This window comes from Sebastes umbrosus, chromosome 10, assembly GCF_015220745.1.
Source record: "Sebastes umbrosus isolate fSebUmb1 chromosome 10, fSebUmb1.pri, whole genome shotgun sequence".
NCBI classification, from domain to species: Eukaryota; Metazoa; Chordata; class Actinopteri; order Perciformes; family Sebastidae; genus Sebastes; species Sebastes umbrosus.
Genome location: NC_051278.1, coordinates 29,847,198 through 29,870,198, shown reverse-complemented (window position 1 = coordinate 29,870,198; position 23,001 = coordinate 29,847,198). Strand labels below are relative to the sequence as shown.

The 23,001-nt window shown below is 41.0% G+C and overlaps 2 protein-coding genes across 2 annotated transcripts in view; one reads left to right on the top strand and one right to left on the bottom strand.

Annotated features, from left to right (window-relative positions):
- The window catches only part of slc30a6 (solute carrier family 30 member 6), a 72,879-nt gene extending 64,447 nt beyond the window's left edge, over window positions 1-8,432 (bottom strand). The window contains exons 1-3 of the mRNA XM_037782492.1: window positions 8,249-8,432; window positions 6,862-6,908; window positions 4,314-4,400 (exon numbers count right to left, since the gene is read on the bottom strand). Coding sequence (XP_037638420.1) covers window positions 4,314-4,400; window positions 6,862-6,908; window positions 8,249-8,432 — 318 coding nt within the window. The remainder of the gene's footprint in view (window positions 1-4,313; window positions 4,401-6,861; window positions 6,909-8,248) is intronic.
- Window positions 8,433-19,357: 10,925 nt separating this feature from the next.
- LOC119495759 (mucin-5AC-like) lies at window positions 19,358-22,662 on the top strand. Its single transcript, XM_037782518.1, has 7 exons — window positions 19,358-19,508; window positions 19,617-19,745; window positions 19,854-20,015; window positions 20,496-20,975; window positions 21,103-21,768; window positions 21,913-22,152; window positions 22,280-22,662. Exons 1-7 carry the CDS (start codon window positions 19,442-19,444, stop codon window positions 22,660-22,662), a joined length of 2,127 nt encoding a protein of 708 aa, XP_037638446.1. The 5' UTR covers window positions 19,358-19,441.
- Window positions 22,663-23,001: the final 339 nt, after the last annotated feature.

The window sequence follows — 23,001 nt, the reverse complement described above, 5'->3', positions numbered from 1 at the left end:
GCAATTTGTGTGTGTGACAGAGGGAAGAGAAACAAGAAATAGAATGAGAGTGTGTGCGTGTGTGTGTGTGTGTGTGTGTGTGTGTGTCCTGGCCTGTCACTTCGTGTTGGAGTCATATGCCGTGGTGGGGGGCACCGAGTGCTGTGAAATCTACAATTACTGTGGTGTGCTGTGTTATGACAGCACTGGGGCATCTGGTGACAGCACTAGCCAGCGACAGGCATGGGAGACCCACAATGTGTATGTGTGCATTTGTGCGTGTGTGCGTGTGTGTGCATGCATGCGTGCATGTGTCTGCAAACAGAGAGACAGCACTTGGCCCAAAACATTCCCCAACCCCCTCTTCACATATACAGACACTGAGCGCCTGGAGGAGAGTGCACGTTTTTTTTTTTTTTAAATCCTGACGCTCTGCTGCCCCCGTCTGTCCGTCAGCGGCGTCGCCCGGACTGTCCGGCAGCATGACAGCGTGCCAACATTATGAGGTTGCATGTGACATTGGAATGACAAGAGCTGCAAAGCCCGTGCAGCGCCTCAGTCACCAGGTACTGTATTAAATAAGGAGCCCTGCTGACGCCAGGAACTAATTACGTCATTGTTGAGCACCACGCCGCCGTGTTGCCGCATCATTGGGCAGCGCCGGGGAAATGTGTGTCACCGTGGTGAGCAAAAGCGTGACTCTTATTGGCCTCTGAAGGAAGAGAGGTAGAGCAAGAAAGGGGAGGTCAGTTTCATCATAACAGGCTGGGAGGACGTGCGAGGGGGATTTGTGGGACTTTTTTTGACCAAACTGAGATCAGCAGCGCGCTGACGTCGCCACCCGGCTCGTTTGCAATGAAAACACAGAAAAAACATCCTCCTCAGATTGGAGCCGTCGGGGGTTCAGCGTCTCCAGGGTGGCCGTGTTCTCCTCTCAAAATAGACCTACTTACATAATGAATTGGCGGCGGTGGCCTGTTAGCGCAGTTTTCCGACTCGGTTGCTACAGCAGAAACAAGATGACGCCTGGTGCTCGCTCTCCCGTCCTCCAGTCATGTCTTTCTTCTGCTGACGGCCTGATGTCCCTGTTCTATCATCAGGGCATTTTGTTACTGCATTGTGCATTGTGACTGATGAGCTGAAGCACCAATGTCCACAAACAAGCATGACGGACATTGTGAATAAAGTGCATTATACCGCGATCTGGGTCAATACTCGATTGTGATTGGCTGCAGGGTGTCCATCAATTCCTGATAATGGACACCTGCTAAGTAGTTCCAGTGAAAACTGTGTGTTCGCTGTTCTAAATGAACGCGTTGGCTACAAAGAAATCTGAATATCTTATTGACAACACTGAGTTTATCGTTAGTCCTTCAGGGTGGCGACTGGGACACACAAGCTGAAAAAGGAAGTTACGCCGCCCCTCTGAATTTACGGATACTTTGTACAGAAGCGATCATATCGAGGCCTTCTCAATGGTTTAAATGCTGCTTCAGAGGCTGTTGAATCGAAGAGAAAACCATGACCACATCTTCAAGATCAAGATTTAAAGATTTCAGCATGAAATAGCATATACTGTATATGCCGCTGGATCAGCCTGTAAAAACTCCTGTATTTGTAAAACTGTACCAGTTTTATTTCACAACACAAAAGGTAACAGGAGACATGAGACGAGGGCGACGAGGCGCTGAGGAAGCGCATCTCAACTTTCGCTGGTTTGAACTATGTTTGGTCCCTAAGCCGTGTACGACACGGTGTAATCCAATCCAAGGCTCTATGGGGAAGTAAGACCAGACCCCCTGCCAGTATGTGGTCAAAGTGGATTATAGCACAATAACGCTGACACACACACACACAAGCGCACACACAAAACAATCATGTCTGAGATCCTTTCACGTTCATGATCATGTCTCCAGTGTTTTCTCTGTAATTTTTTTACATCCCAGCATTGTTCAACAGCTTTTTTAGCTGAGACTATACATCTGTCCCTGTTTTGTTGTGACACACAGTGCACTACTACTTTTTTCATGTACTCTAATTTTAGAAAAAAAAAAAAAATCACTCCGAGCATTTCATCTAAACATGTTTGTTTTTTTATAACAAAAGTTTAGTGTTACTGCTGAGGTGGAATATCCAATGTAGCATGCAGCAACAGAAGTACCTTCCCTCGCATTTAAATCATGTGTATAATCTTTGCTTGACTGCTTAATAGTACTCGGAATTTTAAATTGTACAGGTTTTACAACTAACATTAAAAGCCCTATTTTCACTGGACCAAAATTTGTACACCTTATTTTACCAGGAGAGTTCCTCACTTGAGATTAAAAATCTCTCTACATTACACGGAGACCGTATAAGATTGAGGACTGCATCCCAAAAATAACACTTTTGTGCGTTGCATTTGCACAGGAAAAACAAATTGACTGCCTTACTGATTCAAGCTTACTCAATTAAATGAGTCCATGTTGAGCAGTTGGGCCACCCAAAAATGCTATCAAATCATAAATAAGCTTTATAATTTCACAATAAGATCTAATTTCCACTGCACTCCGAATAATTACTGACCCAGAAATGGAAGAATGAAGTAAATACATTGAGGAAAACATATAATCAGATGGCCGTGATGTTAGGTGGAACTTAGAGAGATGGGTTATGCTGCAGGAATGATTTCAGAACTTTGCAGGGGTTTTTTTCCTATTTAACCACAGTGATTATTTTTATTAGAATATTATTATAATTTAGTGTAACTGACATGACCACATGCTGACATGACCACAGCGGATGTTATAGGGATGAGACGATAAAACTATTTCACAATTCAATACTATCACGATACTTCTTCGCGATCCGCGAAGTATTGTGATTCAAAATTGCAATTTTTTGTGATTTTTGTTAACTTTTTTTTATCACTAGACCATGGGGAAAAAGTTGAATCGTGCACTTCTAGGGACTTTTACTTTGGAAAATATCTAAACCAATACAGTAAGAATGTTTGATTTTCAGCATGTATGTAGTCAGAGATGTCCTGAAGTCATTGTCAGGCATTAGTTATTACACTTTTTTCCTCACAAATTAGTGGTATTTTCTTTTTAATTCATAAGGGACATGTAATGTTTTATACTTCTGGTAAATATAATCCAATCAATCTTATTCCCATATATGTATTTTCTATATATACAGTTCCCTTTGTTGTTAACACCTTATTTTGAAAACCGGACGTATACTTCTGCTAACTTCTCCAAGTCCATCTCTAGCTCTCCCGTCAGCTCCGTTCTCTTTATCCATCCATGGTCGGCTCCATCGGGGCTGTTTGAATGCATTTAACATAAATGTCAGTATATGGGTGATCTACAGTTGTAGCGTCGGCTGATCTGACCACGAAGATGAGCGTGACGGCTGGCTTGACTGCACGTTACCGCGATACGTTAACTATTTCCTTAGCGAGTTAGCATGCAGCTTTAGCCGTGATTTCTAGCTCTGATTTTCCTGACAATGTGTGAAACCCAAAGTGTTTCCATACTTTACTGGATGTGTAGTGTTTACCACTTTGGATTTAAAATGTGAGGGTGCAGGTCACGTCCACGTCGTTTCGGCTCGCGGCGGCCAGCTGCTGTTTGTTTGTTTTGGTTGACGAATACGGAACAGATATAACATCATGTTACTCAGACTGCAACAATGAAAGCAGTAGCTTCCTTCTACCTCAACATAGACTCAAATGAAGCAAATATATCGATTCTGGCATTAAAAATCGATTTCAAAATCGAAAGTAACATTAAAGGGTCATTGTATGTTATTCTTCCTAGTAAGGTGTAAGCTTCTCAAGTTCCAAATCAAGCTTAAAAGCAGCAAACGAAATTGAAAAGATTCAAAATGGCGTTAATTTAAGCACTTAGGATCAGTGCAAATACATAATATATAGAACTAGAAACAGCTGGAAGCCGTCAGACAAGGTGGACCAGCAGTCAGCTAGTGGCTGATGGTATGTTACACTGAGGGCTTCATCGCTGCCGCTTTCACTGGAACACGGTGACCTGCTAGGAAAACCGGATTACTGGAGGTGTTTGGGTTTGATTCTGTGTGAGACAGCTTACAGCACAATGGGATTATGAAGCGAGGACTTTCCAGACGCTAACTACTGAGTGGAAACGAGGAGGAAACACAATGTTTGGGGGGGATGATAACCAGGTGGATTTAGTTGGTTGATGATTAAAAAAAAAATGAAGCCAAAAAATATCAGAGATGACAAAAATACATCTGATTTTTATGGGAAAAAAAGTGTGACAACTAGTTTTTACTATGCATTTTATCACACACACACACACACAGTCACTTACCCGTTTATCTGAGGTGACCAATCTGAATTCTTGCTGGAGTTTTCCAAAGAAGGATTTGTGCGTCTTCCTGAATGGATGAATAGTGCCCTGCAAATGAAATTAAAAACATAATAAATATCAAAACTTTTAACGTGACAATAGACATTAAAATACAATCAGGTTCATCAAGTCTGTGATAGCAGAGTAGGAGGCAAAGCCTGATCTGCACTGCCATCAAGTGTTGTGTCAGTGTATGACACTGACTTCAGCTCCACTGGATCCTACAGGACAGGAGTCTTATTTAGAACTGCTGAGTACGCAGAAAACGGGGCCTGAAATGTGCGTACGCCACTTCCCACAAAAAAGTTGTGATCTATAAAAAACAAACTTGACCGGAGAATGAGCACAGCTGTACGGAAACTCTGACCCATGCACATTATAGAGACGGGAAATTGCTGACGCAGATGGTGAGGTGGTGAATTGAAGCCGGAGTGTAGAAATTAAACGTGAGAGGCATTATTATACGTATAATGACGCCTCTCACACATTTAATTTCACTTCATATCACACATTACTTGAAGATCCACTTCATGTTTTTTTAAACGTAAACCAAAAAAAACTCTATTTAGTCTGGATTTTATGTAGTGTTTTAGAGTTTTATAATTTTATGTCTTTTATTGTTTATACTTATTTTATTTATCATCATCATTATAGTGTTTATTTTACTTTATTTTATTTAATCAACATGTTATTGCTTATCATTATTATCTCTTTTATTCTATTTTATTTTATTAAAATGTTATTATTTTAATACAATCTGCTTATTTTGTGTGGTTTCATAATTTGTATTTATTTATTTTTATTGTCATTTTTATTTCTTTGTATTTTATTTATCTTTTATTATCTTAAATACCCATCTCTTATTGCTTTCTTATTCAATGAACTTTTATATTGGTTGTTTTGGTGGGCATTAGTCTCTAAATCCATTTTTAACACTCTATATTTTTGTCAATCGTCTGTCCAGCACTTTGAATTGCATTTGACTTGTTTGAAAGGTGCTATATAAATAAAGTTTGATTGATTGATTGATTGATTGATTATAAACATTCAAACCAGCAGTGTTATTTGTGCTAATGTGCCATAACTATTCCATTAGCACCTTTCAAATGTAAAAGATATAAGCCAAGCGTAGCTCAGAGGGGAGGGCAGGACTACCGACACTCGTGATCAGTTGTGGAGCCACAGCAGCTGTTGAAATGATCATCATCGGTTGTAGAAATCCAAGATTACATCAAATAGCATTAAAGAATGGCAGAACAGAGCGTCAATAGTTTTAATAATATCTTCTAATACTGTGCATATATCACCAAATACAATTTTCGTAAAGATGTGTAGAAAATCGATGCAGTGAACACGACTTTATCCATGTATTTATATTTGATTAGGGACAGATACAGTGTACAGAGACAAAAGGAAAACAGCTATCAGATGCAACTATCAGACTATCAGAGTCTCCAGTGCTACGGAGGCTGTCACATACAATATGCAACATATAAACACTGCTCTTAACATGCTGCGTGGTGGATGCACTGGCACTGCGAGGACTACGCGAATGGAAGAATTCGGAGGGAACGAGTGTTCAGTGTTCCACCTCACCTACAAGCACCTCGATCTCTGTGACAGAAAAAAACTTTTCTTGGTCTTCCTTTTGGTTGTTTGCCGTGATTCAGCATAAAGATTCACCGATCGGCAGGCTCATTTCTATGCGGAAACATTCATGAGGTGCTTGGCATCGACCATTTATGTTCTAATGTGGGCGTGTAGAGGGCGGGCTTTGAGGCTGATTCACGCACGGACCAAGTTGATTTGGGATTTAGAAAAAGGAAATTGCGCACTGACAGGCGTACACACGGTTTTATAAATCAGAATATTTTGGGCCGTACGTACGCTGACATTTAGTGTAAATCCTACCCACTGTTTCGTTAATGAGATCCCTGCACATTTAAAAACTCTGACTGACCACAGAAATTTTCACAGCCTTCGGGAGCAATTTGGGGTTAAGTGTCTTGCTCAAGGACACTTCAACATGTGACCGGAGGAGCCGGGGATCGAACCGCTGACCTTCCGATTGGTGTACAACCTGCTCTACCTCTGAGCCACAGCCACCCCTGTAATAATGGGGTTGTTCTGCCCAACTCTTCACAGTGATTCTTGTTTCTGTTTTATTTGTTTTAAGTGTGTCTATTTCAAGGTCCCTTTGGTTTTATACAGCGCAGATTACGTTGGTCACTAACTTTAACCAAGAAACCAATCAGAGCTTATGGACAGAACATAGCAGGGTGCCACAATGTTATTAAAAGGAAAACAAATTCTTACATATCTGAAACTAAAAAAAGACAGACATTGCTTTCATTCCGGAGAACCATCTGAATGATGAGTAATCAGGCTCCGAGTTTGTTGCTATGAATTTGTGCATATGCATACTACTACAGAGAGGAGGAAATAAAAGATCTTCAAAGATGGTCATCAACCCAGAAACCCATCCAATAAAACCCCCAAAGATACTCACCAAGACGTAGGTGTCATGCTCATGCTTCTTTCTGTGCATGTGGACATCTGTGGAAGAATACAGATACCATCGTTAACACGTAAGAACAACAAAACTAAAAGGACATGATGAAAGTTAGACATAGGGCCCTTTTTAAACGATCTATAGCGCATGGTCTACAATGCATGGTGCAAGTGCAGAGTTAAGCGGCGCATAATCAAGGAAGTTCTGGCAAACCATCCGTACATACATATATACACCGATCAGCCATAACATTAAGACCACTGACAGGTGAAGTGAATAACATTGATTATCTGGTTACAATGGCACCTGGCGGTGGGGGGGATATATTAGAGTCTAATATATCGTTGTTCACTTGTATATATATATATGTATATATATATATCGTTGTTCACTTGTTGTCTAATAATTAGACAGCAAGTGAACAACTTTGAACTTTGAACTTTGTGTTGGAAGCAGAAAAAATGGGCAAGCGTAAGGATGTGAGCAACTTTGACGAGGGCCAAACTAGGGGTGGGCAATATATCGAATATAGCCCGTATTCAGAAACTCTGCATTTGAAACAAGCTGTCAAGATTTCTGTCCATTTGTGATGTCACAAATATACAATATTTAGACCTTGACACAATTTTAAACATAAACATTCTAAATGTGTCCCAGTTTATTCCTGGTTCAGTGTATGTAAATAACATCAGCTGACAGGAAGTAAACATGGACCCAAGCTGTTGCCTAGCAACGCAATTCTGTTGCAATTCCATTGAAATGCACTAAAACAGAGCGTTTCAGACAGAGGGTAAATACAGGAATATTCAAGCCGACAGTATGAGGAAAATAAAGTTTTTTTTAACATTAAAACATGTAAATATGTTCTAATAGAAACACAAAATATAAGTATGAACGTGAAAATATGGGACCTTTAATGCATTATAATAATTATAAGCCAATAATACAATATATATTATTGTGAAACGGGCCATTCTGCATGATGAGTACTTTTACTTTTGGTACTATACTGATATTGATGCTTGTATTTTTGTACTTTTACTTGAGTAATATTTTGAAGGCAGAGCTTTTACTGACTGTAGACTTACTATGTTTACTTCCTCCACTACTACTACATACTGAGCATCATCAGCTGGCTGGCTGACAGGCGGTTGACTGTTAGCTGGATCAGCTCACTAACGTTATACACAAACATGAACAAACAAGAGTCCAAACGGAGCACTGAACTAGCTGTCCCGGTAAAGACACGGTTAATGTGAATAAAGTGAGAAACTTCTCTAAACGTTGACAGCTACACTCAGAACCAGCTGTTAGCTTCGGTTAGCTTCAGCTAGTTACTACGTGTTGTTAGCCGTTAGCCTGTTAGCCTGTTAGCATCACAAACCTGAATCACTGATGTTGATCACATCCACAGAAACCATGTCGGGTTTATCCAGCGGCACCACCTTCCTCTCGGTCACCCCGGACGGCACCACGTCCGGCTTCGTGCCGAACTTTCTGGGGTAGAAGTCCCCGGCATGTTGGTAAGACAGACCCGAGGACGTGGACATCATCCCGTCCATCGACATTTTGGATCTGCTTCTTCTTCTGTGGTGTTTATTGGTGGTCGGTAAACGAGCTTAGAGGCGCAGTACCGCCACCTACTGGGCGGGAGGGTGGAGCAGGAAAACCAATAAATAAATAATTTCAGTGTGCCTAGAAGCACAAGGCAAAGCCTTGTGCAAAGCACACTGTTCTATTATCCTGCGGGCTTATTCTTCCGCTTCTTCCGCCTAAACTTTGGCACGCTACTCCTCCGGCAGTGTTGCCAACACCTGTACAAAAAGTACATCAAAACGTGCGGAATGATCGGGAATGGTGTGCTATGACCTGTCTAAGAGATTTGCGTAGCGGTCTCCCGAAAAAATCGCGCGAAAGCGCGATTTCTTTGCTCCATAGGAATGAGTGGCAAATCGACGTGAAGAGAGCTCAAAAACACTCGTCTTTAGGGCAATACAGAGTCGCCATACTTTAACGTAGAAAAATTATTAAAAGGTTAAACAGGTCACGAGACTTGGGACTTTATTGGTCCTATCATCCCCCTTCTTATAACCTCACTGTGGTCCTCAGACCCCCCCCAGCACCAGGCACACTGGTCAAAATTTCTTGCGAAATTTTCTAGTATTATCTTACAATCCACACAGTACACAGTGGAAATAAACTGCTGAGAGTCCTGAGAGCATCATTACTGCAGAAACAGAGAGCTTTTCACTGCTCACTTTAATGATGGATTTACTGCTGCTAGGTTGGTTTCAGTCACATTTCAATGTTTCATCTACTTTTAAATATTACATGACAAATATGTAAATATTAGGGCTGTCAATCCATTCAAATATTTAGTCGTGATTAATCGCATGATTGTCCATGATTTATCGTGATTAATCTCAAATGAATTGCACATTTTATATCAGTTCAAAATGAACCTTAAAGGGAGATTTGTCAAGTATTTAATATTCTTATCAACATGGGAGTGGACAAATATGCTGCTTTATGCCAATGTATGTATATATTTATTATTGGAAATCAATGAACGACACAAAACAATGACAGATATTGTCCAGAAACCCTCACAGGTACTGCATTTAGCATAAAACAATATGCTCCAATCATAACATGGCAAACTGCAGCCCAACAGGCAACAACAGCTGTCAGTGTGTCAGTGTGCTGACTTGACTATGACTTGCCCCAAACTGCATGTGATTATCATAAAGTGGGCATGTCTGTAAAGGGGAGACTCGTGGGTACCCATAGAACCCATTTACATTCACTGATCTGGAGGTCAGAGGTCAAGGGACCCCTTTGAAGATGCCCATGCAAGTTTTTCCTCGTCAACATTTAAAGTAAGTTTAGAGCGTTATTTAACCTCCTTCACTACAAGCTAGTATGACACCAATGGATTCATCAGGTTTTCTAGTTTCATATGATACCAGTGTCAAACCAGTGTAAAAAGAGGTGCTGCAGCACAGCCAGTAGAAGAAAAGTAAAGTGTTTTTTGAACATTAAAGCATGTTCTAGTAGAAACCTAAAATACAAGTATGAAGCTGAACATCAGCCTGATAGGTCCTCTTTAAAGGTCCCACATGTTCATACACAGACTGAACAGTAAAACGTTAGCTGGGATTACTGGACTTCAGCAGAGGTTCTGGTCTGTATAGGGACCACATGGTTACTAAATGTAACCATGGTTCTATGATGGTTCTATCTCTCAATGAGAGAACACACACTTTCTGATCAGAGTTGATGGTACGACAGTTTGATGGATGAGGACCACTGTCTCTATACATGATGTGATGCTATCAGCTGTAATCCAGCTTTATTTCCTGGAGACATGAACACAACAACAACATCTTCTTCACATCAACTCTAACATGATCACATGATGAGCTTCTGGCTGATCTGATTGGCTGACTGTTCTCGCTCTCTGTGTGTCACCGTTCTCCTCTCACAGCTTAACGGAGGAAACACATCACAACAATACTGCTGAAACCAGCATGGACCAACTCCAACCCTCTACTAACCTCAGAGTCTCCAGTCTACAGTGTGGACTCTTCACCAGATCAGACAGCTGCTTCACATCTGAATCCTTCAGGTTGTTGTTCCTCAGCTCCAGCTCTCTCAGATGGGAGGGGTTGGACTTCAGAGCTGAGGCCAGAGAAGCACAGCTGATCTCTGACAACCTGAAGCCACTCAATCTGAATAAAGAATAAATGATGTAAGATTAAAAGACAACATTCCTGCTTGAAATCATTCAATGTTTAATAATGTGTTCAGAGCTGAAGAAGGTTTAGAACGTAGACGTTTATAAAATGTAAACTCCAAACACCTGAAGCCAACAGGATGCAGGTTAAACAGTGAAACAGAGCTCTCATTAATATTAATGACAACGTGCTGCTACTTCAATAAAGACGTAGTGACTTCACCTCTTAAACTCTGACAGCCCCACCAGTGGATCCATCGATACAAACTCATGTTGAGCAGCCAAACACAAATACAAACTACAGAAACTGATTCAAGATTCAACTCAAGATCTCAAAGTTTATAATGATGTCAAATATGTCAGGATGGATTTTGGGGAAATGTGAACAAAAGATATATAAGATACGACATCTACAATATATATATTTTAGGAATAGTGGAGTCATAAAATCAAACCATCTTTAGTTTAAACTCTTCAGTCAGTATAAGCATCGTATAGCTTCATATTTGTTTTAGAAAAAGCAAATACTGAATATATTTGTTATTGTCAGATAGTTGAAATAGAGATTATTTATTTATTCTTCATACTTGTGTATTTTTTATTATCATTTCTTGGAAAAAAATAAAGAGTTGTGATATATGAAGGTTTTAAATGTGTAGCTTAACATAGCTCTGCTACAGTCAATGGACTAAACCACTGAAGAAGAAAATGGACTTTAGCATTAAGATACTCAGTGTGGATCAGTATAATATCAGCCTTATGTCTGCAGTTTAGTGTCACCACAACTTTCACATCATATTAATCTCAGTAAACAAGTAAAAAATGTTGTCTGACCTCAGAGTCTCCAGTCTACAGTGTGGACTCTCCAGAAAACCACACAGGAGCTTCACTCCTGAATCCTGAAGGTTGTCGTCTCTCAGATCCAGCTCTCTCAGATGGGAGGGGTTGGACTTCAGAGCTGAGGCCAGAGAAGCATAGCTGATCTCTGACAACCAGCTCCTCAATCTGAATAAAGAATAAATGATGAAGATAAAAATCACTTTATAATCCAATCAGATGTGTTCAGGTTTTAAATGTGTAGCTCAACTTCACTATGTCCTAATCAATGATCTTTACCCTAAAATGAGTAGAGTGACTTTGTCATTGTGTTATTGTGGATCATCATAATGTCAGCCTTCTACAGACATCATTCAGATGTCACCACAACATTCATACAGCTGTTCATGTCAACACACATCAATAACATGCTGCTGATCTCTGTGTTCATCTATGTGTGTGTGCTGAAGGATCAATATCAATGATCAGACATTATTTGTGGAATATGTTGAAACAATCAGAAACCAGAGAAATATTTCTACTTCATGAAGTAAACTTGATCAATTCAGAACAAATATTCAGGGTTCCTACACATTTTACATTTCAAAATTCCAGACTTTTCCAGACTTCTCTGTAGATGTTTCAGACCATATTTGACTTTGTGACTCGGGGTTCAGAGGACGCTGTGACAAGACTACAGTTACAGTGCTTGAGGCAGCTCTGTAGGAGTGTGCGTTCAGTCAGAGTCTACTTCCTGTGTTGCTTTCAACGACATCAAGCTCTCTCTGGCCCGCGCTCTCTCACTCAGTAGTAAACATTGTGGCTGCACCGGCTGCTCCAAACACCGTGAAAAACACTCTGCTTATATGATCTATTGATTTTAGAAATTCAGAATTTGATATCTTAGAAAGCAGAATAGGGGCAACAGTCTGGAAACAGAAATGGTTTTCCATTCTCTCTTTTCTTTTTTTCCATACTCATCCAGACCTGGAAATGACTCAAATCAAATTCCATACTTCTCCATACTGCGTAGGAACCCTGAATATTAGTTCAGAGGATCTTCTGTATCCAGATGTGACCATTTACCAACAATGATAAACATTCATTTACTTTAACAACTAACAGTGGACATTTTCTACACTTTCTTTAAGAAACACTATATTTAGCTTGATAATGTAATGAACCGGGGCTGGGTTTGTTACTTTATAAAAGATGGAACAGGCGACAGATGGATCTTTAACAGGTTTATTTGGAAAGATAAATAGTTAAAATGGTAACGTTACAAATAGAACGTGTGCTAACACGCTTTAAAAACAGATGCGCGTACAACTGGCGGTACCGTGAGGTGGTCGGCTCATTATTAACACGGTGTGTTTCCATGTAACGAATCCCCGGATGTGTCTCTCATTCAGCAGCCTTGTTATGTTCGTTTAACATTACGCTACGTTGTCTCTCACTGTCCCGTCATCTACCGCTTTTTTCTTCCTCGCACCTCAAAATCTCGCCACATATCCGTGTTGTTCACCTCCGGTGTGTCTGAAAACATTCCTGCTGCCGTCCAGCTGTTTGTTTATGAGCCACGGTGACCTGTGACCTGTGACAGTTACGTCACGGACTGAGCGCCCTCATTTGCAACCGAATAGGTTTGTCCCGCCCCGTTTGTTAGCGACCCTGGTCCGCGAAATTCACATCGAAATCCACCCTGGTCCAACCCTGGTCTGACAGCTGTTGTTGCCTGTTGGGCTGCAGTTTGCCATGTTATGATTGGAGCATATTGTTTTATGCTAAATGCAGTACCTGTGAGGGTTTCTGGACAATATCTGTCATTGTTTTGTGTTGTTCATTGATTTCCAATAATAAATATATACATATATTTGTATAAAGCAGCATATTTGTGCACCCCCATGTTGATAAGAGTATTAAATACTTGACTAATCTCCCTTTAAGGTTAATTTTGAACAGATAAAAAAAGTGTGAATAATTAGCGGTTAATCGTGATTAAATATTTTAATGGATTGACAGCCCTAGTAATATCGTGATATGGCATAAGTGTTGTCTCTTCCTGGTTTTAAAGGCTACATTACAGTAAAGTGATGTAATTTTCTGAACTTACCAGACTGTTCTAGCTGTTCTATTATTGCTCATTTACACAAAAAAATATTGTGATATTTGATTTTCTCCAAGTCACCCAGCCCTAATACATCTAACTCAGACTGCTGAAGCCTCTGATTAGTTTAAGATCAACTTCACATGTCATTTTACACAGAACAAGACTGTGGATTTAGTCCTCAACCTCATTTGGTTTTTGATGCAATCTAAATGTCTGCAGCTTCAAATAATTAGACAATGCTGACATGAAAACAGAGCACAGTTAGATCTGCTATCAAAAAGAACGTGGGAATAACTTAGAACCATAGAAACCTCTGATTAGATGGTGTGGTTCATAATCATCACTTGTGTGCCTTTAAGTTGGTGCAATACGTGTTTGTTGAAGAGTGCTGCACCTTTAGACATGTTCAAATAGAGCGCTACAGGAATGAGTCCTAAAACCCAGAAATGAGTTAGCATTTTAGCACTTCCTGTTCCCTCGTCTGGAAGTCAATGGGTTGTTTCAATGGGTTTTTAGTTAGGTGCCTGAAATAAGGTCTGTGTTAAAGGTCCAGTGTGGAGGATCTGGAGGTATCTAGTGGTGAGGTGAGGAGATTACATCCAACTGAAGCCTCTCCTGTGTGCCAAGCGTGTTGAAGAGCTACGGTGGCCGACGTTAAAACGTGAATGTCCCTCTCTAGAGCCATCTGGAGCAGAGCCAGTGTGTAGAGAGTGTGTGTGTACAAACTACATAAGCTACAGTCAGTGAACTGACCTCAGAGTCTCCGGTCTACAGTTTGGACTCTCCAGTCCAGCGAAAAGCAGCTTCACTCCTGAATCCTGCATGTAGATCTTGTCACTCAGGTCCAGCTCTCTCAGATGGGAGGGGTTGGACTTCAGAGCTGAGGCCACAACTTCACAGTGAGTATCTGAGAGTTCACAGTCATAAAGTCTGTCATGACACAAAAATGACAAAATACATTATTATGAAAGAGGACAGTTTATATTTACTTCATGCATTTGATGACTAAACAGTTTGATATATACTTCTCTGATTAACATTTACTCCTCACATCAGTGGTTCAGCTAATCTTATCTCACTGGTTGACATGAAACAATAATTCTCATCACTCTCTCTCAAACCTGCAGACTTTTAATCTTTGTTTTTCTTTAATCTTGCAGATGAAGAGAGAGAACATGTAGTTATATTGAGGCTTCCCTAATGTCCAGTCTGTCAGTGTGATCTGATCCCAGGTCTGTCTCCACAAAGTTAGCATGAGGCCTTCTTGACTAGAAAAGCATTTTTAAAACTCAGTGAAGAAGTAATAATAATACAGTTGAGAAAGTTGACCTCTCTTTGCTAGCTACCTGCTGCTGTCAGGTCCACGTCCATAAATGGGAAAATTCAGTGACTGCTGCCAAACGGTAGAGAAATGAAACAAATCCTGTAATAACATTAGACCTGTATAAATAATGAAACATTCATATAATTAGATATGTTGATGACTTCATGGCGTTTTGTCATTAACACTCTTTTCTGAGATTCAAACATATTCAACTCACAAATACAATTAATGAACCAATGAGGTTGCATTATTTTCAACATAATATCATCAGAAAGATGATATCAGTGTATCAGCATTAAAAACAGAACATTGATCTTTGGTGTGTTTAAGATCTCTTAAAAAGTCTGAATTCTACCATTCTGCTGTTATATATTCATCAGACCGCTGTTATTGGTGGAAGCTGTGTATTTCCTGTTACTACTCTTCTCTACAGCAACAAGAGAGAGAAACACCAGAGTTTCCTTCTGTGAGTAACAGAATAAAAGGAAAGACTTCAAAACAAGATGATGGAACACAACTTGAATTCATGAGCAATAAAATGCACCATTGCTCGATTCAACACACTCAGGGGTTTTACAACGACAGTCTTCGTCTCGTATGACCAGTAGTTCACGGTGGCTAATGCTAGAGTTGGGACGATTCCGGTCTATGAGCTTAAACCGGCTTGATTTTATGCTAACCGCCGGAACCGACAGTGCTAAATCCAGCCTGCATTGCATTACTAATAAGCAATATGACAACGTGATTAACGTAATATTATGATATTATGTTGGTGTATAAACAAGAAGAGGTTTGTTTACTAGGAAGTTCATGTGTTTTTTGGGGTGACGAGACAAGACATGGCAGAGCTGGTCTCAAAGAAAACTAAAACTGCAGCAACATGGCAACAGTTTGGATTTAAAGCCAACGAAAGAGATGAGGCCAAAAACACACGAGGTAAGGTGTAATGTGGTGCGAGGCCTATTGAAAGCAAACCCCAGCACCAGGACTCTGATCCCAGGACCGCCCCGACTCCCCGCCGGATCAGCAAAGGTTCTGTTGCTGCCGTTACACCGGTTAGACCCAGCGCTCCACCAGACAGCTGATCTTTTGTTTTTTACCTCCGAGGTTTTGTTTTCACCGGCATTGGTTTGTTTGTTTGTTTGTTTGTTTGTTTGTTTGTTTGTCTTGTCTGTTAGCAGGATTACTCTGAAAGTTTGCGATGGATTTGAAGACATTTTTGGAGGGGTGGGGTGTGGCACAACGAACAATACATTACATTTCGGTGGCGATCCGGATTCAGGATTTTTTTAAGGATTGTGATCAGCCTGAGCATTAAGACCTCAGGGTATAACACATGCACAGTGTGACTGATAACGCGTCGATGACGCATGACCCCGCCTCCTTCTGAGAGCAGAGAGATATGTGAATGGATGTGTGTGTGGAGCTGCTGGCCGTCCACAGTGAGAAAGAAAAAAGTGGTAGATGACGGGATGAGAGACAACGTAGTGTAACGTTATACAGACATAACAAGGCTGCTGAATGACAGAGGCATCAGCCAATACGTTACATGGAAACACACCGTGTTAATAATAAGCCGACCACCTCACGGTACCGCCAGCTGGGAGCTGTGATCTGTTTTTAAAGTCAGGCACCTTGGCGGAGGTCTACGCTCTCCGAGTGCCATTCTAGTTTCTTAATCTGACTTCTTCTGTGTGCGTTTTTTGGCATGCTACTTGTCCCGCAGCGTTGCCAGCACCTGTACAAAAGTACATCAAAACGTGTGGAATGATCGGGAATGGTGTGCTATGACTCAAAAAAGATAATCACGCAGCAGTTTCCGAAAAATTTGCTCCATAGGAATGCATTGAAAATCGACGTGATGAGTGCTCAAAAACACTCCTCTTTGGGGCCAAACAGAGTCGCCATACTTTAACATAGAAAAATGATTAAAAGTTTAAACGGGTCACGAGCCTTGGGACTTTATTTGGCCAAATGGACATTTTTTGATAGCTGGTACAGTTTTCACGAAATCGCAGTTTACGTTTTGTGAAATTTTCAGACCGTTTCAGATTTTATAATGGGTGTGTATTGCGTGGGTCGTTAAGGGCTAGAGCACGTGACATCATCGCTAGAGTGGAGCACAGCTTTAAAATCTTTTGAAAATGTTCCGAACAAATTGCTCCTTAGCCCACAATGTCCATTCCTCATACACAATTAATACATCATAACGTAGGTATTTTTGTGCCGGTCGCAGTCATGTAGCTATGGAATCAGTTGGACCAGAGAAAAAAGTTACTACTTTTCGAAACTGCCGCCGAGGTCACGTTTTTGGCACTACAGACCCAAATGTCGCACCATTTGTTCATCAGAGACTCCTAACTGGTCTCATGAACAATCTAAGCGATAGGAGTCACGGTTTCTGTCGTAGAAGCACTTTTATGACATGTACGTCTCTGGTTAACTCCAATTATAAACTGCCCCACTGCAGCAGTGGCCAATCACCACAGCAACTTTTGATTGCTGCTAGACAGCTGATTCTCATTAGCCAATCAGTGCAGGCTGACTAACACACACACACACACACACACACACACACACACACACACACACTGTTTACTGTATCAAGCCATTTCAGTGAGCCAGCATGCTCTAAACCAGGGCTTCAATGGATCAGGGCCATAATTAATGTGATCAATTACACCTGTGATTAAAAGCCCCCAACTCTCATTGTATGATAACAGGAACTAGGTATTCACCTACTTTTCAAAATAAAATCCCTCAACTCTTACTGTATGTTAACAGGAAACTAAACACTCCTCACGGCCCCCCAATCACCATGGCAACCACTGACAGACACGCACGCAGCGAATGGGCCCACAGTGATGACCTCACTATGGACCTCAGACAGTCTGAATCTGCCCCCCCTCCACACACACACCACCCCTAGCCCCCACCCATCCCCCCAGCACCAGGCACACTGGTCAAAATTTCTTGCGAAATTTTCTAGGGAAGTCTTACTATTCTTCTTCCTATGGTTTTTCTTGCGAAATGTTCTAGTATTTATTACAATTAAGATAAAAAAAAATATATATATATAATCTTTCGGGACTTCAATGGTCCATGAAAAGTAAAAGAAATTAAATATGATTAATTCAAAAATATTTAAAAATACACAGCCCCCGAAGTCCCACTTTTTTTTTTTTAATTAATGTTTTAAATAAAATCTTGTGAATACATGATGACAACTTATGCACCCAAAATATTAATAATGTCAAGATATTAAATAATATTTATTACAATTAAGATACGATTAAAAAAATACTTCAAGGGTCTGAAAAAAAGTAAAATAATATTGAAAAAATATAAAAAGAAATAATACAAATAAAATATAATATCATTTATAATATAATATTATATATTATATTATATTTATAATATAATTTACAAATAAAAAGAAATATAAACAATAAGATGCCAGAAAAACAGTAAGAAATTTATTCTATTTCTTTTTTTAGGACCAGGTATAACATCGCAGAAGTATGTAGCTAATGGACGTAATGTTTAATGATCTATTTGCAGAAATGATATATAATAAATAATATTCATAACCATGTTTTCATTAGTGTATAATCACTATCACAATGTTATAATGTTTGTACACATATTATGGGATTTGGCTATGAAAAAGAATCCTAATCTGCGAGAAGCTGTTGTTTTAGTATTTGTTTTTGATTAAAGGTCCCATATCATGCTCATTTTCAGGTTCATACTTGTGTTTTGTGTTTCTATTAGAACATGTTTACATGCTGTAATGTTAAAAAAAAATAATTATTTTCCTCATACTGTCTGCCTGAATATACCTGTATTTACCCTCTGTCTGAAACGCACTGTTTTTGTGCATTTCAACGGAATTGCAATGGAATTGCGTTGCTAGGCAACAGTTTGGGTCCATGTTTACTTCCTGTCAGCTGATGTTATTCACATCCACTGATACAGGAAATAAACTGGGACACATTTAGAATATTTATGTTTAAAACCGTGTAATGGTCTAAATATTGTATATTTGTGACATCACAAATGGACAGAAATCCTAACGGCTTGTTTCAAACGCACAGTTTCTCAATACGGGCTGTGTGCATTTCTCCTTATATAGAGCGTTTTGATAGTTTAACAGTATTTATCTATCACTTAACCCTGCTTTATAATATAAAAGACATGAAAATCTCACTTTTTACAATATGGGACCTTTAAATACATTTATTGGTTTAGATTTGACTTGACATCACGCATTCTAAGAGTAGAACTGTACAACAGTAGAATGTTGTGAGGTCATGAGGAAGTTGTGATGTCATGAAGCAGTTGTGATGTCATAAAGGAGTTGTGAGGTCATGAAGCAGTTGTGATGTCATAAAGGAATTGTGAGGTATTAAAGGAATTGTGAGGTATTAAAGGAATTGTGAGGCCAACATTCCGGAGAAAACTCTTGATACCAACCAAAATCTCTCATCAATCTTCAGACTTTCAACTGTGAACTTCGAGTCTTCGACATTTCAACGGTGAACTTCGAATCTTCGACATTTCAACAGTGAACCATTACTGTTTGAGAGCCATGCCTTACAAGTTAAGAACAAGATTAGTAAGGACTCCTGAGCGTCCGTCCTCCAGTAGAAATCTGGGTAAGTAGTGATACCAAAATCCTGACGAGAACTGCAGTCTCTCTTACTTTAATATCCATATGATTTAGCTGCTGGGCTAATGATTACTAACGCTGCTTCTTCCTTAAGTCTGTCAGACAGTAGATCCCATCCAGGACATTTCAACGGTGAACCATTACCGTTTGAGAGCCATGCCTTACAATTTAAGAACAAGATTAGTAAGGACTCCTGAGCGTCCGTCCTCCAGTAGAAATCTGGGTAAGTAGTGATACCAAAATCCTGACGAGAACTGCAGTCTCTCTTACTTTAATATCCATATGATTTAGCTGCTGGGCTAATGATTACTAACGCTGCTTCTTCCTTAAGTCTGTCAGACAGTAGATCCCATCCAGGACATGCTGGACAACAGGTCAGGTGGAAACCAGAGGGCCACCAAGAGAAAGTCTGACGAGAGCCATGAAAGAGCCATCAAGACTAGCAGGACAAGTCAATGTCCCTCCGAGGGCTTCAGACCGTCATTCAGCAGAGGTTAGATGATATAGAAAGAACCTCAGGGGCTATTTTTTTAAAGTCTGGGTAACGTAAAAATAGCAACACAACTACTTGGTTAGATTTAGGAAAAGATTGACTTAGTTGGGTTTAGGCAACAAAACTACTTGCTTAGGGTTAGGAAAAATATACAAACAGTACATACTGTATACACATACAGTATATAGTGTGACTGGGTCGGTCCGGCTTGTCTCTGCCATGCTATATACACCTGGGTGCTAATAACATCTGCCTTAAAAATATCACCAAGTATAAAAAAATTTGGTTTAAAAATCATGAAAAAATGAGTGTTAAGTGTTATAAGTCTGGCCGAACCACTCTAGTTTTTATATAGTGTTAGGGAAAGGGTTATGCTAAGGATGGCTCCAGTGGTGAAAAGCAGTCTAAATCCACAATTCAGTACTATATAGTTCAGTCTTTTCACATGTTTTCAGCACTAAGTTTCTAACATGTGTTTAGGAAACTTTAACTCCGCTGAGGATGCTGGGACATCGACACCCGCCTGCGCCAGCATTAGCTCCAAATATGAGGAGAAGAAGGGCAGGAAGAGGAGGTTCGAGGACACAGAAGCATACGGGAAGAGGAAAAGAACGTTCATGAGTCCCAATGAGGGCACCAGCTACCAGGCCACCACTGAGACCACCCCTGAGGCCATCCCTGAGACCATCCCTGACGCCATCCCTGAGGCCACCCCTGAAACCTCCTTCAGGTCCGGATCTGATACCTTCATCAGTACCAACTCTGAGGAGAAGAAGGGCAGGAAGAGGAAGTCTGAGGACACAGGAGAATACGGGAAGAGGAGAAAAACGCCCCTCAGTTCCGGTACGGACACCAGCTACCAGGGCACCAATGATACCACCACTGAGTCCACCCCTGAGACCATCCCTGAGACCACCTCCAGTGATGAATTTGACACCTCCTCAACACAAAACAGTAGAGGTGAGTAGAGATAGAAATATGTGAAACATTGATGAAGTGTGAGTTCTATCAGTAAATTCAGTTGAGTTCACTCTTCATGAGGAAGGCTGTTTCAGCGCTTATTTTCTAACATGTATAATGTGTTTAGAAATCTTTGACTCCGCTGAGGATACTGTGTCATGGATACCCGCCAGCACTGACTCTGAGGAGAAGAAGAGCAGGAAGAGGAAGTCTGAGGACACAGGAGACTACGGGAAGAGGAGAACAACGTCCCTCAATCCCAGTGCGGGCACCAGCTACCCCTGGTACCAGGCACCCCTGCACTACCTCTCGAACCCATTTCCTTCTCTTTTTAATCTCTTTTTTCCATCCATCCCTGAGACCATCCGTGAGACCATCCCTGAGACCATCCCTAAGGCCATCCCTGAGACCATCCCTGAGACCACCGCTGAGACCATCCCTGAGGCCATCCCTGAGACCATCCCTGAGACCATCCCTGAGGCCACCGCTGAGACCATCCCTGAGGCCATCCCTGAGACCATCCCTGACGCCATCCCTGAGGCCACCCCTGAAACCTCCTTCAGGTCCGGATCTGATACCTTCATCAGCACCAACTCTGAGGAGAAGAAGGGCAGGAAGAGGAAGTCTGAGGACACAGGAGAATACGGGAAGAGGAGAAAAACGCCCCTCAGTTCCGGTACGGACACCAGTTACCAGGGCACCAATGATACCACCACTGAGTCCACCCCTGAGACCATCCCTGAGACCACCTCCAGTGATGAATTTGACACCTCCTCCACACAAAACAGCAGAGGTGAGTAGAGATAGAAATATGTGAAACATTGATGAAGTGTGAGTTCTATCAGTAAATTCAGTTGAGTTTACTCTTCGTGAGGAATACTACTAGCCTAGGAAGACTGTTTCAGCACTTATTTTCTAACATGTATAATGTGTTTAGGAACCTTTTACCCTGCTGGGGATGCTGGGAAATCGGCACCCGCCAGCACCAAATCTGAGGAGAAGAAGGGCAGGAAGAGGAAGTCTGAGGAAACAAAAGCATCCGGGGAGAGGACAAGAACGTTCCTACGTCCGAGTGAGGGCACCAGCCACCAGGCCACTACTGAAACCACCCTTGAGCCCATCCCTGAGGCTTCCTTCAGTTACGGATCTGACACCTTCTTCTCAGAAGACAGCGGAGGTGAGTAGAGATAGAAATATGTGAAACATTGATGAAGTGTGAGTTCTATCAGTAAATTCAGTTGAGTTTACTCTTCATGAGGAAGGCTGTTTCAGCGCTTATTTTCTAACATGTATAATGTGTTTAGAAATCTTTGACTCCGCTGAGGATACTGTGTCATGGATACCCGCCAGCACTGACTCTGAGGAGAAGAAGAGCAGGAAGAGGAAGTCTGAGGACACAGGAGACTACGGGAAGGGGAGAAGAACGTCCCTCAATCCCAGTGCGGACACCAGCTACCCCTGGTACAAGGCACCTCTGCACTACCTCTCGAACCCATTTCCTTTTCTTTTTAATCGCTTTTTTCCATCCATCCCTGAGACCATCCCTCAGGCCATCCCTGAGACCATCCCTGAGACCATCCCTGAGGCCATCCCTGAGACCATCCCTGAGGCCACCCCTAAGGCCACCAGTAGCGACTCTGACACCACCTTCCCAGAAGCCACTCTGTTTCACAACAGAGGTGAGTAGAGATAGAAATACGTGAAACATTGATGAAGTGTGAGTTCCATCAGTAAATTCAGTTTAGTTTATTCTTCATGGGGCGTACTACTAGCCTGGGAAGACTGTTGTATAATGTCTAGTGGATGTTGATAGGCAGATCTTGTTACCTTTGGACAGAATCAGACTGTTCACAGTCTTGATGCTAAGCTAAGCTTAACCGTCTGCTGGCTCAAAAGGTCATATCGTTCCTCTAAGTTTCAGTCTTGGCTTTTCGATTCATATTGGTAATAGGATTCGATTTTAAATTAGTAATTGTTACTGTAGTATTAGGGGTTAGTTTAGAAGTGGAAAGAAAGTTCTGAACAA